This window comes from Heptranchias perlo, chromosome 2 (assembly GCF_035084215.1).
Source record: "Heptranchias perlo isolate sHepPer1 chromosome 2, sHepPer1.hap1, whole genome shotgun sequence".
Taxonomy (NCBI): Eukaryota; Metazoa; Chordata; class Chondrichthyes; order Hexanchiformes; family Hexanchidae; genus Heptranchias; species Heptranchias perlo.
In genome coordinates this window covers 39,015,726-39,031,717 of record NC_090326.1, presented here as the reverse complement: position 1 = coordinate 39,031,717, position 15,992 = coordinate 39,015,726, and the positions used below count along the sequence as shown (strand labels likewise).

Here is a 15,992-nt window from a genome sequence, read left to right as displayed (position 1 = left end):
TTGGTTAAGGAGATACACTGTTTGTCCGTTGTTCACTCAGGTCCCAGATGCCCTGTTATCCTCACTGCGCCGTTATCAGCTCGCACCTCCAGCAACTTTGAGGCCAAAGAATGTTAAAACCTAAATGTGCACGAACAAGTCTAACTAATGGGGCACGCCGCGAGATACCCCACTCCAGCAAAATCTGGCCCATTGCTTTGTTGTCTAATTAATTGAGAAACCTAGCTATTAGTTGAAGAGTTTTATAGTGTCAATTAGTTCCTGAAGCCCAGCATTTAATCATGGCAAGGAGATGTATTGCAGAACTTTGTTGTAAAAACATGTTTTCAAGGCCGAAGAGCTGTAGAAGAAATGTACTAGCTGATAAGAGAACAAGCGAGAGGATTCACTCATTCAATTAGATAGAAGGCCTTTGTCAGTTTACTAATTTTACCTTGTGGAATTGTTTGCTCTTTAACTTTCCTTTGATGTAATGATGTGGCTGGCAGATAAGCCAAGAAAGTCACATAGGCTGTAGTTTCAGGTCTTAACAGAGAGGCAGTTAGCAGCTCGTTGAGTGTGAACCTTCGGGACAAGGGAGCTGAAGGTAGAACATCTTCCAATGCCTCCTAGATTTGGTAACTTTCAATCTGTTCATTTTGCGGATACACCTTGTTAAATGAAAACCTTTACTGCATGTAAATGAATTACATGAATTTTATAGCGAATAATAATTTTTGTAGAATCTCTTATAGAGTAAATGATTTGTACTTGTTTTAGCGTATGAATTATACTACTGTGGAATCTACATTTTAAAAATAAAGTTTGACCTCAGGGGGCTCAATGTGTGGAGTGTTACATTAAAAGTTCTGAGCCAAGAAAAAAGAATGTTGACCTTTGAATTAGTCTAACATCTTCCACATGAGCAGTCTTCAGTATAGTGTTAAACTGGTGTTAAAATATATTTTCTGCTCCCCTTTTTCTTATCCTCTTTTCTGTCCTATTCTTTACCCTTCGCATCTTCATCTTTTACTTTAAATTCTTTTGCTTTATATCTGTTGTTTTCTTCATAGACTGAACTAGATATTTTCAGACAGAAAATCACAATCTCACAGGTGGCTAAATGCAGACTGTTGTTAGGTCTGACTGTACCAGCCACTGTAATATCCATGAACAGTCTGTCCCATCAAGACTGTACATGAACTGTAATTCATGAACAGTCGGTCCCAATAGGACTGCTCCCCTGACTAATAACTCATGAAAGGTCGGTGTCATCAGCACTATACATGGACAATAATTCATGAACAGTCAGTCCCATCAGACTGTAATATCCATTAACAGTTAATCCCATCAGCACTGAACCCCACACTGTAATAATTCATGAACAGTCAGTCCCATCAGTACTGCACCTCAGACTGTAATATCCATTAACAATTAATCCCATCAGCTCTAAACCCCAGGCTGTAACAATTCATAAACACTTAATCCCATCAACTCTGAAGCTCAGACTGTAATAATTCATAAACACATAATCCTACCGGTACTGCACCCCAGACTATAATAATTCATAAACAGTGAATCCCATCGGTACAGAACCCCAGACTATAATAATTCACAAACAATTAATCCCATCGGTACTGCACCCCAGACTATAATAATTCATAAACAATAAATCCCATCAGTACTGAACTGCATACTGTAATAATTCATGCGCAGTCAGTTCCATCAATACTGTAGCCCAGACTGTAATAGCCATTAAGAATCAATTCCATCAGTACTGTATTACACTGCATGTTCCAGAATAGACACAATGGGCTCGGTTTTCAAATGGCGGTGGGATGGCAGCGGGTGGGGGGTCAATGGGAGCGTGGCACACTCGGATAATAAAATCTTACCGTTCCCCACGCAATCACGAGGTAATTGATGCTCATTAATCTTGTTCCTGGGTTTCTCGCCGACAGGAGCTGCAACGCTGGGGGGGGGGGGGGGAGGGGGGAGAGAGAGAGAGAGAGAGAGAGGCAGGCATCATCGGGCGCTGGAACAGAGTGTGGGGGGGACAAAGATCGGGGGGGGGAACAATGATCAGAGGGGGGCATTGGACATCATCGGGGGGGGGTAGATATCAGGGGGTGAGACATCAGAGAAGAGTCATCACGGGGTGAGTCATCAGGGGGTGAGACATCGGATCAAGGGAGTGCAGGTGAGATTGTTTGAAGGGTAGGTTTATTTATTTTTTTAACTTTGTGAAATGTTATTTTATTTAATTTATTTCGTTTATTTTTGCCTGATCCGGCCCTTCACACTTGGTTTTTTCAGGCATGAATTGGAAACCGTGGGAAAGCCACCCAGGCAAGTTGAAAATTGTTGCAACTACCTACTATGTAACAATTTAAGTACCTTAATAACCTCAATGAGGTACATTTGCTTCTTTAAATATCGTCCTGCCGGCTTTAATTGCCGACATGACTTCCGGATTCCAGAACCCCGTGCGCGCACAGATGCGTCTGTGTGAGACGCGGAAGTCGGCGGGATGGAGCCGGGTTCCTCACCCGCTCGGGACTTTACCGATTTTCGCTGCCCACCCCGCAGCCCCCAACGCAGCTGGACTTTCATTTGAAAATCGAGCCCAATCGGTCTAAAGGCAATGAAGAGATTATAAAGCAAAACACAAAGAAAAATATTTTAATGCATGTAAAGGTGAACTGCCTCTGCAAATCTTGAAATCAAATGGTTGCATCAGCCATTCTTTTAGATGTTGCATGGCTGTATGAATCTTGCATAGGAGCATGTAGTGCATTGTTTGCTGACACTCTCTGACCAAACACTGCAGCCTTGTTGTAGGTAGTTCCAGGGAGCCTTGTTTTTGAGCTGCTGCTGATTCTCTGCCCCTTTGATTTTAGGTCTCGATTTTCGAATGAAAGTCTGGGTGCGTTACGGGTGGGGGATGACGACTTCGATGGGCCAGGTTACAGAAAGCGGCTGATGGGCGTACACCACCAAATGCTTGATGCACTGGAAAGCCTGCGCACAATGTCAAGAGGCATGGAGGAGTCCAGCTCCACTTGGCACAGGGCTTTGCGCAGAGCTTGGAGCCCATCCTTTCCCATATGGAATGGGTGGTCACCTCCATCGGCGGACCTGTGGAACCCACCATGATGCAGCATCTGATGACCAATGTAACAGCTTCCACTGCAGCACAAACATCTGCCATCAAAGGTCAGACTGCTGCATTTGGAAGCTCAGACTGCTGCTAGCGTGGCTCTGGGTACTGCTCTGGGATGGAACTTCCAGGGTGTCACAGCACTCCAACAATCTGTTCTTCAACAGATCTCCAGGATTGCTGAGACGCCGCCCCAGGAGAGTGGCAGTGGCGCCATGGAAGAGGAACCTGCTATCCTCTCTCTGGATGACAGCATTTCTGCTCCCACCCCGTCACTCCGCCAATGTTCTTGCTGTTGCCGGTCATCCAGCCAGGCCAGACTGCTGCAGCCCATGCCGAGGTGGTGCAGTCTGAAGCCGGGCCCTCCCGGCCCAGAGCTGCTCGAGGTCGTCCTCCAAAACCATCTGCACGTTCCTCCATTGAAGGTCAGCAGCCTTCCACCACCCATGCTCCAGCCACTGGGGAAGCACCTCGTAGGAGCACTAGGCTAGGTAACAGCACAGAAAAAACAGGCACTAAGGGAATGCACAAGGGTAAATAATCTCATTTTGTTTACATAATTTCATGTGTTAATTTGTAAATGTAGATTCGAATTCGCAGTTGGTGGTGGTTTTTATTTCTGCGATGAGCTGAGGGAGGAACCACTGTATAATCATAAGGAGGACTATTTGATGGTCATGTGAGAGAGGAAAGGTGAGGAGTGTGGGACTTTTGTTGATTTTGGGAGGTGTAGTTGAGGTTACTGGTATCGCTCATTAATAATCTGATCATGCAGAGCCCTGGCAGACAGGGCCTGTCTACCTGGTAGCCTCCCTGCCTCTTCCTCCACTTCCTCCTCCTCCTCCTATGCCTCTTCCTCAGGTTTTCGCCTGATAGAACAGCTGTTGCCACTGCCTCTCATAATGGTGAGATTGTGCAGCAGGCAGCATACAACTTGATCAAATCTTGATACCCGCTCAGCTGAGTACTGCAGGGCTCCCCCAGAGCAGCCCAGGCAGCAGAAGCGTCGCTTGAGGACGCCTATGGTATGCTCGATGATGTTCTGTGTGGCAGCATGGCTCTTGTTGTACACCTGCTCTGCACGTGTGTGTGTTCCTGACCGGAGTCATGAGCCACTTCATGAGGGGATAACCCTTGTCACCCAGTAGCCAGCCTTTGACTTGCTGTGCTGGTTGAAATATAGTTGAAACAAAGGACTGCTGCAGGATGAAGGAATCATGACTGCTGCCAGGATAGCGGGCACAGGCCTGCATGATGCGCTGCGTGTGGTCGCACACCAGCTGCATATTGAGGGAGTGGAATCCTTTTCTGTTCATGAATATGGCCGAGTTGTGATGTGTAGCATGCACAGCAATATACATGCAGTCAATGGCACCCTGCATCATGGGGAAGCCTGCAATGCAAGCAAACCCTCGTGCTCGCTCCTTCTGCTTGTCTCTGGCAAGAAGGAATGAGATGAATCTGCTTCTCAGTGCATACAGAGACTCAGTGACCTTCCTTATACAGCAGTGCACTGCAAACTGTGAGATGTTGCTTATATCTCCAGCAGCAGCCTGAAAGGAGGCAGAGCCGTAAAGATTAAGCTCCACGGTCACCTTGGACAGCCACAGGCAATGCTGTCCTTGCCCTGCTCTGAGGCTGTAGTCATGGCTGCAGCAGTTGACAAATTTCAGTCACAACCTCTTTAGGTAACCAAAGATATCTGATGCACTGGTCGTCACTTAAGTTGAGATAAGAGAATTGCTCCCTGAAGACCCTCCACGGAAATGGTCTCCTGCTGAGTGCCCTGCTCCTCCTCCTCCCTCTTCTAGCAGCTTGTCCTGCTCTGCGTGGCCTCTCTGCATGCTCCCAGTCACGTTCAATTCCCAGGGGAAGTCCTACCAGGCCATCCATGTCTAGAAGCAACTTTATTCAGCACTATATTTTAAATGCCACTAACAGTACTGCAAGACCAGCCAGACCACTCTTTGTAGAATATTGAAACTTTATCCAAGTATAGGAAACTTTCAAAAACACCCACAATTGCACCAGCAGCCAGAATAACTAATCCAGCAACTAACCTGTAACTCCTGTACAATCCTTTTAAATAGCGCTGTTGGGGGGGTCCTTCATGCCATTTAAGTCCTGTTCAGCTGTGCGAGGTTAAGACAATACGTTGGCTGGAGCAGGGAGTTCCAAAATTTCACCGACTGTTTCAAATCAACGTTGCAGACTGATTCGCGTCATCATCTCCCTATTCTACACATTGCCGGCGATCGTTAGGTGTGTGCCGCAAACGCCTTTAGCAAGATGGCGTCCTGCGCACTTCATGTCGGAAGTGTGTGCACGCATCTTGGACGCCATTTTCGGGGCTTCGGAGTCTGCATAGCGCCTATTAGACGGGCCCTACATGGCCCAACTTCGGTCCCTATGATCTTACACAATCCCGCATGCATTCCACCTATCTTCTAGAAGGCAGACTGATAAACACCCCAATGAGATGAGACCAACTTTAAACCAATGAAGCTGGTTTACTTTACATTAAATATAACACCAAATAATGCAATTTTTAGTGATATTTAATATATTTCATATTGCTTCTTGTAACATGGAAATGAACAAAGTATGCCACTCTATCCCTGTTAAAGCACTAATCTCACTTTACAGACTAGCAGAAACCTTCTCAACATGGCACCTACATGTTCTGTTCAGTTAAGACCCCCTTGAAAGGAAGACATTCTAACATTACAGGTGCGAATGTCTCTAAAAATGTACTACTTATCTACATTGTCTCAAACTGATATGGTCTGCGAGAAACACAATCCTGTTAGACACTTTGTCTGGCTCCAGCTAATGAGCCTAAACTACATTCCCAGATCCTTGTGTGTCATGGAGAGTTAACCCCTTTTGGACAGAATCTAACTTAATAGCAACGTCCTAATATAAATGAATCTAAAATGCCTTCCAGGCCAAATGGAGACAAAAATCTCAAAGCCCAACAGTGAAACCGTTGAGCAACTGCAGTACAGTCCCCACCACTTAAAACATCCACGTTTAAAATGGGCAGTCATTTCTATCGGCCAAAATAGGATAACCACTAGCCATTTGCATTAACATCAATTTCAAAGTTGCTGGTTATAGCAGCTTAAGTGCTCCATTTATTTGGGGCGGAAAGAGCTGTGCTTACTGTGTTATTGTATGAGTGAAGTTGAAAGGTTGTCCTGCTTAAATGGTTTAGATGGTTGTCCTGCTCCCTGCTCCTCCAGTTTCCTGATGACAGCGGCCAGGGTGCGGTTGCTGCTGTGAATTCAGGGTCCTTGGTCAGGTCTAGGGTCTAGTAGTAAGGAGGATCGCTCACCGTGTCGGGCTGCACATCAAAGTTGCCTTGTAACAAGTGCTTCATGATTTCATGATAGCCAGGGCAGCAGCAAAAAGGAAGAGGGGCACAGTCAGCCCCGCGTGGTGAATATCTACAGCGATACAGCTCTGTATCTCTAAGTCAGCTGTTTCAATCTGTTCAGCTTTGTGTCGATTTGCCTTTAGTAGAAATAAGCAGTGTCGTTGCCATTTTGTTCCTCGGGGCTTGTTACAATGGCAAACTGGATGTTGCCAAAGAACTCATTCAACTATCAGGGACAGAAAGCTTGACGAAGGAAAACATCTTCAGTGAAATTTCTTTCCACAGGTAAGATAACTATAGCGAGATTACCACGTATAACGGCCATCGCATATAGCGGGCAAATCACGTTCGCTCGAACGCGTCTGCTATAAGCAGTGGGGATTATATGTGGGTGTTATCGATTACATATGTCTCTGAGGGAGTGCAACAGCAATCATATGTAAAGGTCAGGTTACTTTCAGTGACAATAATCTTTGGATGATGAACAGGTTATTGAGTACAGGATTTGTAGATTGGAAGTTAGGTAAGAACAAAAGCCCATCCATGCTCACCCTATCCATTAGATGATACAACCTTGTGCACCACCCTCCCTCCCCATAATAATACTGAATCTGGGGGAGGGGAAAATGGAGGAAAAAATACCTCTGGCCAATTTCAGGTGAAAAACCCTGGGAAATTCCTCCCCAACTCTTTAAGGTAGTTCTGCCAGCTTCAAAGGACTCCCTAAGTCCAGCTGTTTGGGACTGCCCTCCTCTGGTTCCAATCCTATCCAGTCCTAGCCAGAGAATTACCTGCAATGGCTTCTCTTTCCTCTCCTGTACCGGTACCTCTGGAATCCCCCATGGATCTATCCTTGGCCCCCCTCCTATTTCTCATCTATATGCTGCCCCTTGGTGACATCATCTGAAAACACAACATCAGGTTCCACATGTGTGCTGACGACATCCAGCTCTATCTCACAACCGCCTCTCTCAACCCCTCCACTGCCTCTGATTTGTCATGCTGCTTGTCCATCATCCAGTGATGGATTTGCAGAAATTTCCTCCTACTAAATATTGGGAACATAAGAACATAAGAAATATGAGGAGGACTAGGCCATTTGGCCCCTCGAGCCTGCTCTGCCATTCAATCAGATCATGGTTGATCTTCAACCTGATCCCCATATCCCTTGATTCCCCTAGAGTCCAAAAATGTATCTATCTCAGCCTTGAATATACTCAACGACTCAGTGTCCACAACCCTCTGGGGTAGAGAATTCCAAAGATTCATAACCCTCTGAGTGAAGAAATGCCTCCTCATCTCAGAATTAAATGGCCAACCCCTTATCCTGCGACTAAGCCCTCTCATTCTATACTCTCCAGCCAGGGTAAACATCCTCTCAACCTTTACCCTGTCAAGCCCCCTCAGAATCTTATATGTTTCAATGAGATCGCCTCTCATTCTTCTAAACTCCAGAGAGTATAGGCCCATTCTACTCAATCTCTCCTCATAGTACAACCCTCTCATCCAAGGAATCAATCTAGAAGACCGAAGCTATTGTCTTCGGTCCCCACCTCAAACTCCATTCCCTAGCCACCGATTCCATCCCTCTCCCTGGCCACTATCTGAGGCTGAACCAGACTGCTTGCATCCTTGGTGTCCTATTTAACCCTGATATGAGCTTCTGACCCCCGTATCCGCTCCATTACTAAGACCACCCACTTCCACTTCCGTAACATCATCCGTCTCCTCCCCTGCTTCAGCACATTTGCTGCTGAAACTCTCATCCATGCCTTTGTTATCTCTAGCCTTGACTATTCCAATACTCTCCTGGCCAGCATCCCATCTTCAACCCTCCATAAACCTGAGCTCATCCAAAACTTTGCTGGCCATATCCTAACTCGCATCAAGTCCCGTTCACCCATCACCCCTGTGCTCGCTGACCTAGATTGGCTCCTGGTCTGGGACTGCCTCGATTTTAAAATTCTCATCCTTGTTTTCAAATTCCTCCATAGCCTCACCCCTCACTATCTCTGTGACCTCCTCCAGCCCTACAACCCTCCGAGATCTCTGCGCACCTCCAATTCTGGCCTCTTTCGCATCACCAATTTTAATTGTTCTACCGTTAGTGGCCGTGCCTTCAGCTGCCTAGGCCCTAAGCTCTGGAATTCCCTCCCTAAACCTCTCCACCTCTCTCTCCTCCTTAAAACCCACCTCTTTGACTAAACTTTTGGTCACTTGTCCTAATATCTCCTTATGTAGCTCGGTGTCAAATTTTGTTTGATAACGCGCCTGTGAAGCACCTTCGGACATTTTACTACATTAATGGTGCTGTATAAATGCAAAGTTGTTAAAATAGTATGTAGTGCTTCCTTGCATACTCAGACTTGGTGAGCAGATGTGACGCGTTGTAAGGCCACAGCTAACGTAGCTGTCTACCTGTTTAAGGCGGCAGACATGTTGGCATCCAGAGTCCGCACAGCCGTTGTCATGGCCTGCATGGACTCATTTGAGAGTCGTGCTTGAAGCTCAATGAAGGCTGCCATTCTCTCCATAGCAGACATTCCCGCACTTTCCTGTGCCACCAATCCACTAGCGATGGAGTTGGACTCCTCCATCCTCTCCGCTCTTGTGAAGAGTGTGCATGGCACTTTTTCTATTACCTTGCAAAGTTGCAGCTGTACCTCGATCTTTCTCCTTCTCAATGATGGCCCCAGGGGTTCAGCATCTGTGTGCAGCTGAGCAGGGCTTGGAGAGGAGTGCGCCCCCCAATGCAGACTCTCCACAGCTGCCCCTGCCACCAGTGTCTGCTCGTGCTCACTTGTGATTGGTGAATCACCAGGTGACAACCCAACTAACTGTCTAACAGGACCCAGCGAAGTGCGAGTATCTGCGCTGGTGCATGGCTGTATGTCCTGTGACGGTGCACCCTCAGAAGGAATGAGCTCCTCAGAGGAATCGCTTTCTTCCATTTCTGCTGATTCCTCGTGAAGGCGTGAAGACCCTGGAAGACAATAGAAAGTGATATTAATGATTCATCGCAAAAGTGACAATCTTTCCAATGACCATACTGAGGTCTAGCACAGTTATGTCATTGATAAAACAATTCATCATGTATGAAAAATGTTAGTTCTGTCACCAGCCATCTGCGGGTTCCCAGTCTCTCCATCTTAGATGGATAGGCATGCAATGGTACAATTTATTTCCATGGCCTCCTCCTCCACATCTATCACCTCCACTATGTGGTGGGCCACCTCCAGTTCGGCTCCTCTCTCTTGCGTTTTATGCTTTCTTCTCCTACAAGGGGAGAAAGAACAGACCTGAGAGTGACTCAAGGTGACATATTCACCCTATGAATGCATTGCTTTGGGTGAGGCTGACCATGAAAGAGGTGCATCAGAGGGTGACTATCAGACAGTTTCATCACATTGCATCAGGATTGGGGTGAGTGGCAGTGGTGGGTGAATAAATGGGCAGTTGAGGAAGTGCATAGAAAGTGAAGGATGGTTGCTGCTGACACTTAAGTGTCTAGTCTGTGCCCAAAATATCTGCTCTTTGAAGGCCTCCCATTGCTCATTTACTGTTTCACCCACCAATCTTTGTTTCCAATCCACCTGGGCCAGATTGCTTTTCAGCCCCCTGAAATTAGCCCTCTTCCAGTTGAGTACCTTCACCGTTGATTGTTCCTTGCCCCTTTCCATCACTACTCTAAACCTAATGTGTTAAGCGTTTGTTTACTATTATCGGCAACTGTAATTTCTACCCTATGTTGCTCTTTTGACCCTGTGAAAACGATCTAGACCTTAAATTCCTCATATCGCAATCCTGGCAGTTACGCTGGAATTGCATCTGATGATGCCCTGTAGTAATGACCCCACTAGCATTTGTGGGATCGACGGGATTGCACCTCATTTGCATGGGGCAGACGGCTGCAAGCGCCACTTTGGGAACATCTCTGTCGCTCACTTGTCCCATGCCCATGGAAACTCCCATGATCATCTTCCTGAGGCAGGGGTTTGCCCAGGCACCATTCCCACCACCCCCTGCCACAAACCTGCCAATGTTCCTATTGGTTTCTTGAGCAAGGGGAATGATCTGGCTTAAAATAAAATTCTTTGGGGGGGGGGGGTGTAGGCCACATGCCTGGCCTGGACCCCACCAGTGGGTGATGTGCCAGTCACTATATGAATGCTGGGTCCTGATGTAACCAGGTCTCTGCTATTTCCCTGGGGATTCGGCTGGTCTCACACCGGGGGTACGTCAGGAAACCATGAAACCCCAGAGAATTTGAGAATAACTTCCTAGTTATGGGATAAAAATCATTACACACTGCAATTGTTTAAAAAAGCTGCAGGAAAACATGCACTAGGAGCTATATAAGTTTTCCTTAGGCGGGTCCAACTGACCGAGTATGCAATCTATGACATGCTTATTAATTATTAATGTCACACCTCGCATTTCCCTGTAAATGTTGACAGCTCTAATATAAACGGTCCAGGTTACTTCGCATTAATAAAGTGACCTCCACATGAACACAAACAAACTGAAAAGAGCTTTTAAAGTCACAGAACACAGCCGGATACTATAATTCACCCAGGAATTGAGAATGATCCACATCACCTATTGCAGTAGTGCAATGTACAAAAATGCTAACTAACAAACTTTAGGGACATATACTCAATAAGTACAGCTGCAACTGCAGGTCTGAGATTATCAGCTCTTCATTAAACTTTTCTGCTAGAAGTTAGTGCGCAACCAAAAGTGGGGAAAAATAGTTTGTGATCGATTGGTTCAAACAGCCTTTTCATTCATCCTCCAATCACTCCCAAGAGGCTCTCGTCCCAGTCTTGCCCTCTGATCAATATAATTGGTTCAGACAAGTTCTAGTCTCACCTTCCAACTGATCTGATTGTTTGACCCTCACAACCTCCAGTCCCAGTAGAAAAAATAATCTGATTTTTCTTGTGTTGTGCTAATAAGCATGGATGAAAAAACTGACTGGCAGCTTAAAACACTGATGGTTGGTATGTATGAAATAATAGGCTATGAGGATTTAGAAAAGAAGGAAAAGACCATGCACCAGCACTCACCTGCCACTCAGCTTGATCTCTGCAAAATTATTCAAATTCAATATTCAGGAGTGATAGACGCACAATCCTTCTTCAGCAGATAACACATACAGATGCACCGAATTGCTGGTAGAGGCAGGGACCCTGGTGAGACTAATGCTTGGATAACATTGGCCCAGAATTTGCTGAAAAAATAACAGCGTCTGAATGACGCACGTTGTTTTTAATGTGCAAATCAGCCAGCAACTTATGGTGAGGAAGAGCTATCCCGTGAATTGCGAATCGCCACAAGTTACTGGCAAATTTGTGCCACTCCACCGTTGGCTTCGCAAAAACAGCATCTCGACCTTAACCTTCCCATCATTTTCATGAAGTTGCTGCATTAGCATATTAATTGCCCATTAAATTTGCCACAGAAATTAAGTCTACTAATTAAGTATAAGTAGCTGTACTTCAAGTAGATAAGTCACCCGGTCTGGATGGGATGCATCTTAGGTTGCTGAGGGAAGGAAGGGTGGAAATTGCGAAGGTACTGGCCATAATCTACCAAACATCCGTAAATACGGGGGGTGGTGCCAGAGGACTGGAGAATTGCAAATGTTACACTCTTGTTCAAAAAAAAGGTGTAAGGATAAACCCAGCAACTATAGGCCAATGGCAGGGAAACTTTTAGAAATGATAATCCAGGACAGAATTAACAGTCACTTGGATGAGTGTGGATTGATTAGGGAAAGTCAGCACGGATTTGTTAAAGGCAAATCGTGTTTAATTAACCTGACAGAATTTTTTGATGAGGTAAAGCTGATTGGCGGAAGGATTAGAGGGGACATGAGGAAAAACTTTTTTACCCAGAGGGTGGTGGGTGTATGGAACTTGCTGCCCGAATTGCTGGTAGAGGTAGGGACCCTCAACTCTTTTAAAAAGTACCTGGACCTGCACCTAAAGTGCTGTAAGCTGCAGGGCTATGGACCGGGTGCTGGAAGGTGGGATTAGAATGGGAACCTGGTTGTTCTTCGAGCCGGCGTGGACACGATGGGCCGAATGGCCCCCTTCTGTGCTGTATCTTTTCTATGGTTCTAACAGAGAGGGTAGATGAGGGCAATGCAGTTGATGTGGTGTATATGGACTTTCAAAAGGCTTTTGATAAAGTGCTGCACGGTAGGCTTATCATCAAGATTGCGGCCTATGGAATAAAGGGGGTAGTAGCAACATGGATACAGAATTGGCTAAGTAACAGGAAACAGAGAGTAGTGGTGAACGGTTGTTTTTCAGACTGGAGGGAGGTATACAGTGGTGTTCCCCAGGGGTCAATGCTGGGACCACTGCTTTTCTTGATATCTATTAATGACTTGAACTTGGGTGTACAGGGCACAATTTCAAAATTTGCAGATGACACAAATCTTGGAAGGGTAGTGAACAGTGAGGATAGTGATAGACTTCAAGAGGATATAGACAGACTGGTGGCATGGGCGGACACCTGGCAGATGAAATTTAACACAGAAAAATGCGAAGTGATATATTTCAGTAGGAAGAATGAGGAGAGGCGATGTAAACTAGAGGGCAGAACTCCAAAAGGGTACGGGAACAGGGGGATCTGGGGGTATATGTGCACAAATCATTGAAGGTGGCAGGGCAGGTTGAGAAAGTGGTTAAAAAAGCATACGGGATCCTGGGCTTTATAAATAGAGGCACAGAGTACAAAAGTATGGAAGTCATGATGAACCTTTATAAAACACTGGTTCAGCCACAACTGGAGAATTGTGTTCAGTTCTGGGCACTGCACTTTGGGAAAGATGTGAAGGCCTTAGAGAGGGTGCAGAAGAGGTTTACTAGAATGATTCCAGGGATGAGTGACTTTAGTTAAGTGGATAGACTGGAGAAGCTGGAGTTGTTCTCCTTAGAGTAGAGAAGGTTGTGAGGAGATTTGAGAGAGGTGTTCAAAATCATGAAGCATCCAGACAGAGTGGATAGAGAGAAACTGTTCCCATTAGTGGAAGGGTCAAGGACCAGAGGACATAGATTTAAGGTGATTGGCAAAAGAACCAAAGGTGACATGAGGAAAAACTTTTTTACACAGCGAGTGGTTAGGATCTGGAATGCACTGCCCGAGGGAGTGGTGGAAGCAGATTCAATCATGGCCTTCAAAAGGGAACTGGATAAGTACTTGAAAGGAAAAAATTTGCAGGGCTACAGGGATAGGGCGGGGGAGTGGGACTAGCTGGATTGCTCTTTCATGGAGCCGGCACGGACTCGATGGATAAATGGCCTCCTTCCATGCTGTAACCTTTCTATGATTCTAAGTACCCTTTTAACAATGTGATAATTGTTAATGACTGACAATCGACCTCTCTGGCCCAGAAAGTGAACAATTAAAAGTGTGGAGTCTCATTCCTTCAGGTTGTGAATTGTTATTGGAGATTTTAAAAATGACAAATTTTAAATTTGTTTTCTTACTTTTCCTTTCTGTCTCTTTTTTTTCTCTTTCTCTTTTAATCCAGTCTTTCTCTCTCTCTCTCTCTCTCTTTATTTCTCTTTCTGTACCTGATTTGACATTGAATTCACCCTCCTTCTCAGTCCTTCTTCTGTTTATTTCTCAATCCATTAATCTTATTGATTAAGGAGATACACTGTTTGTCCCGTTGTTTGCCAGGGTCCTAGATGCCCTGTTTCCCTCTCTGCACCATTATCAGCTCACACTTCCAGCAACCTTGTGGGCAAAAAACTTTTGAGCTGTAGGAACAAGTCTAGCTAACCGGGCGCACCGTGAGATGCCCCACGCTAGCAAATTCTGGGCCATTGTGTTTAAATGAACTGTTGTAGATTGTTATCTGTGGCTCTCTGCAAGTCACAAGGTAGAAAAGCTCCACAGACCCAACTCTATACACCATGGCAAATGATGGCACAGAAAAAGGGGCCCGCCAATAAGACATAGGCCACCAAATAACAGAGCAGAAATGCAGAGAAGAATGGAGGCAAACACTCCACAATCTTTACATACAGAGAGTGCGGAAAGATAAATTCTAAATAAATCGATTGAACATATAACACTCTTCATACGCAACAAATTCGATTCCTCCCTTGTGCAGGAATATTAGAGGGATTGTGGCCAAAAAATACCCTTCCCACATTTTGTTCATGTCCCAACATCCAATTGCTTTGAGCAGCAATTCAGGAGGCCACAAAGACCATAACTGGTCTCACACACTCAGTCTCAGCCCTATCCTCGATAGGCCCACTTGTTCCAAATGAAAAACCGTCCCATGTCATGCAGATCTATTGCTGTTGACATCAGACAGATCCAAACCTGACATTGTGCTGAAGGGGGAAGACTCCCAGAACAAAATGAAGATAAATCACCCATAAGATATTTGGCATTCTAATGGTTATAAACAATATCCATTTCAAACTAGGAAAATACCAAGCAATGTGGACCTTGTTTATGGATAGTTATTCAGCAGGATTACCAAACATTAAGGTCTCATAAAGGAGAGACCACAATACATGAAGCTGTCGGTACAGTTAGATAAAAGTATTTGTCAACTATTGAGTGAATTGGTAAATCACTTAACATTAGTAAGCCATTGATTAATGCAGACTTTTTTTTTAAGGCCCAACAGTGTTACAATTGGCAATAGGTTTTTAACTCCCATTTAAACTTGCAATTCTATCCCTTTTTTAAAAAAAAGTAGTGCCCTGAAATTGTGACTACTCTCAGAAAAACATGTGATACCACAAAATTGGCACTGCTAACTTCACTGTGAGGTAAAATGGTTATTCTGTCAGACTTCACTGAGATTCTGACACAGTCCACTGACGACAGCTGAATTCATCAGTGAATTCCTTTATGAAGACTTACACAGCATAACTACACACGAGCACATTGGGCTTTCAGTGGTCCTTTTTTAAGCACATTCTTTTTCAGTAAGGTTCTTATCCTGCTACCTGCTTCCAAACTTCTGATAGCCAAAATTTTAATTTGGTACAAAAAATCATACATGTGGCAGACTTTGCTTCATGTAAAATTAAATAAACACAAGACATTGTATGTAATTCTTACTCAGCAGTTGGTGATAGAGGACCCGTGAGCTTTTCTTCATGGTATCATCTGCTCCAGCTTGTCCTCCACTTTACTCATGATTTATTCTAGAAATTAAAATGAAACACTAGTGTTAAACAGTGATAAGTAGTGACAAGACTAAGCCCCACAACAGCTTCAAAATCTCCAATGTGAAAACATTAACATCTATTTCAGTCCCAAGGGACTCCATTCTCCATGAATGGTACAAGATCTGGAGGAAATGTTACTGAAGGCCGTGCAAAATATCTGTCAAGATAATTCAACTCCAAATGCTGTTAAAAATCACAAGCACAGCACCTTCATATCCATGTAAGGCCATAGACTCAAGATTATCATTAGAGAACTAAG

General features: G+C 45.0%; 1 protein-coding gene across 5 annotated transcripts in view; it reads right to left on the bottom strand.

The window, feature by feature from the left end:
- Positions 1 to 15,992, bottom strand: part of tmem108 (transmembrane protein 108) — a 165,228-nt gene that overhangs the window by 103,329 nt on the left and 45,907 nt on the right. For 3 of the 5 annotated variants that reach the window (XM_067997558.1, XM_067997565.1, XM_067997571.1), the window contains one exon: positions 15,624 to 15,709. In XM_067997558.1, coding sequence (XP_067853659.1) covers positions 15,624 to 15,663 — 40 coding nt within the window. In that variant the 5' untranslated portion in view covers positions 15,664 to 15,709. Of the gene's footprint in view, positions 1 to 15,623; positions 15,710 to 15,992 lie in introns of those variants that run through there. The other 2 variants (XM_067997543.1, XM_067997551.1) reach the window with 1 other exon arrangement.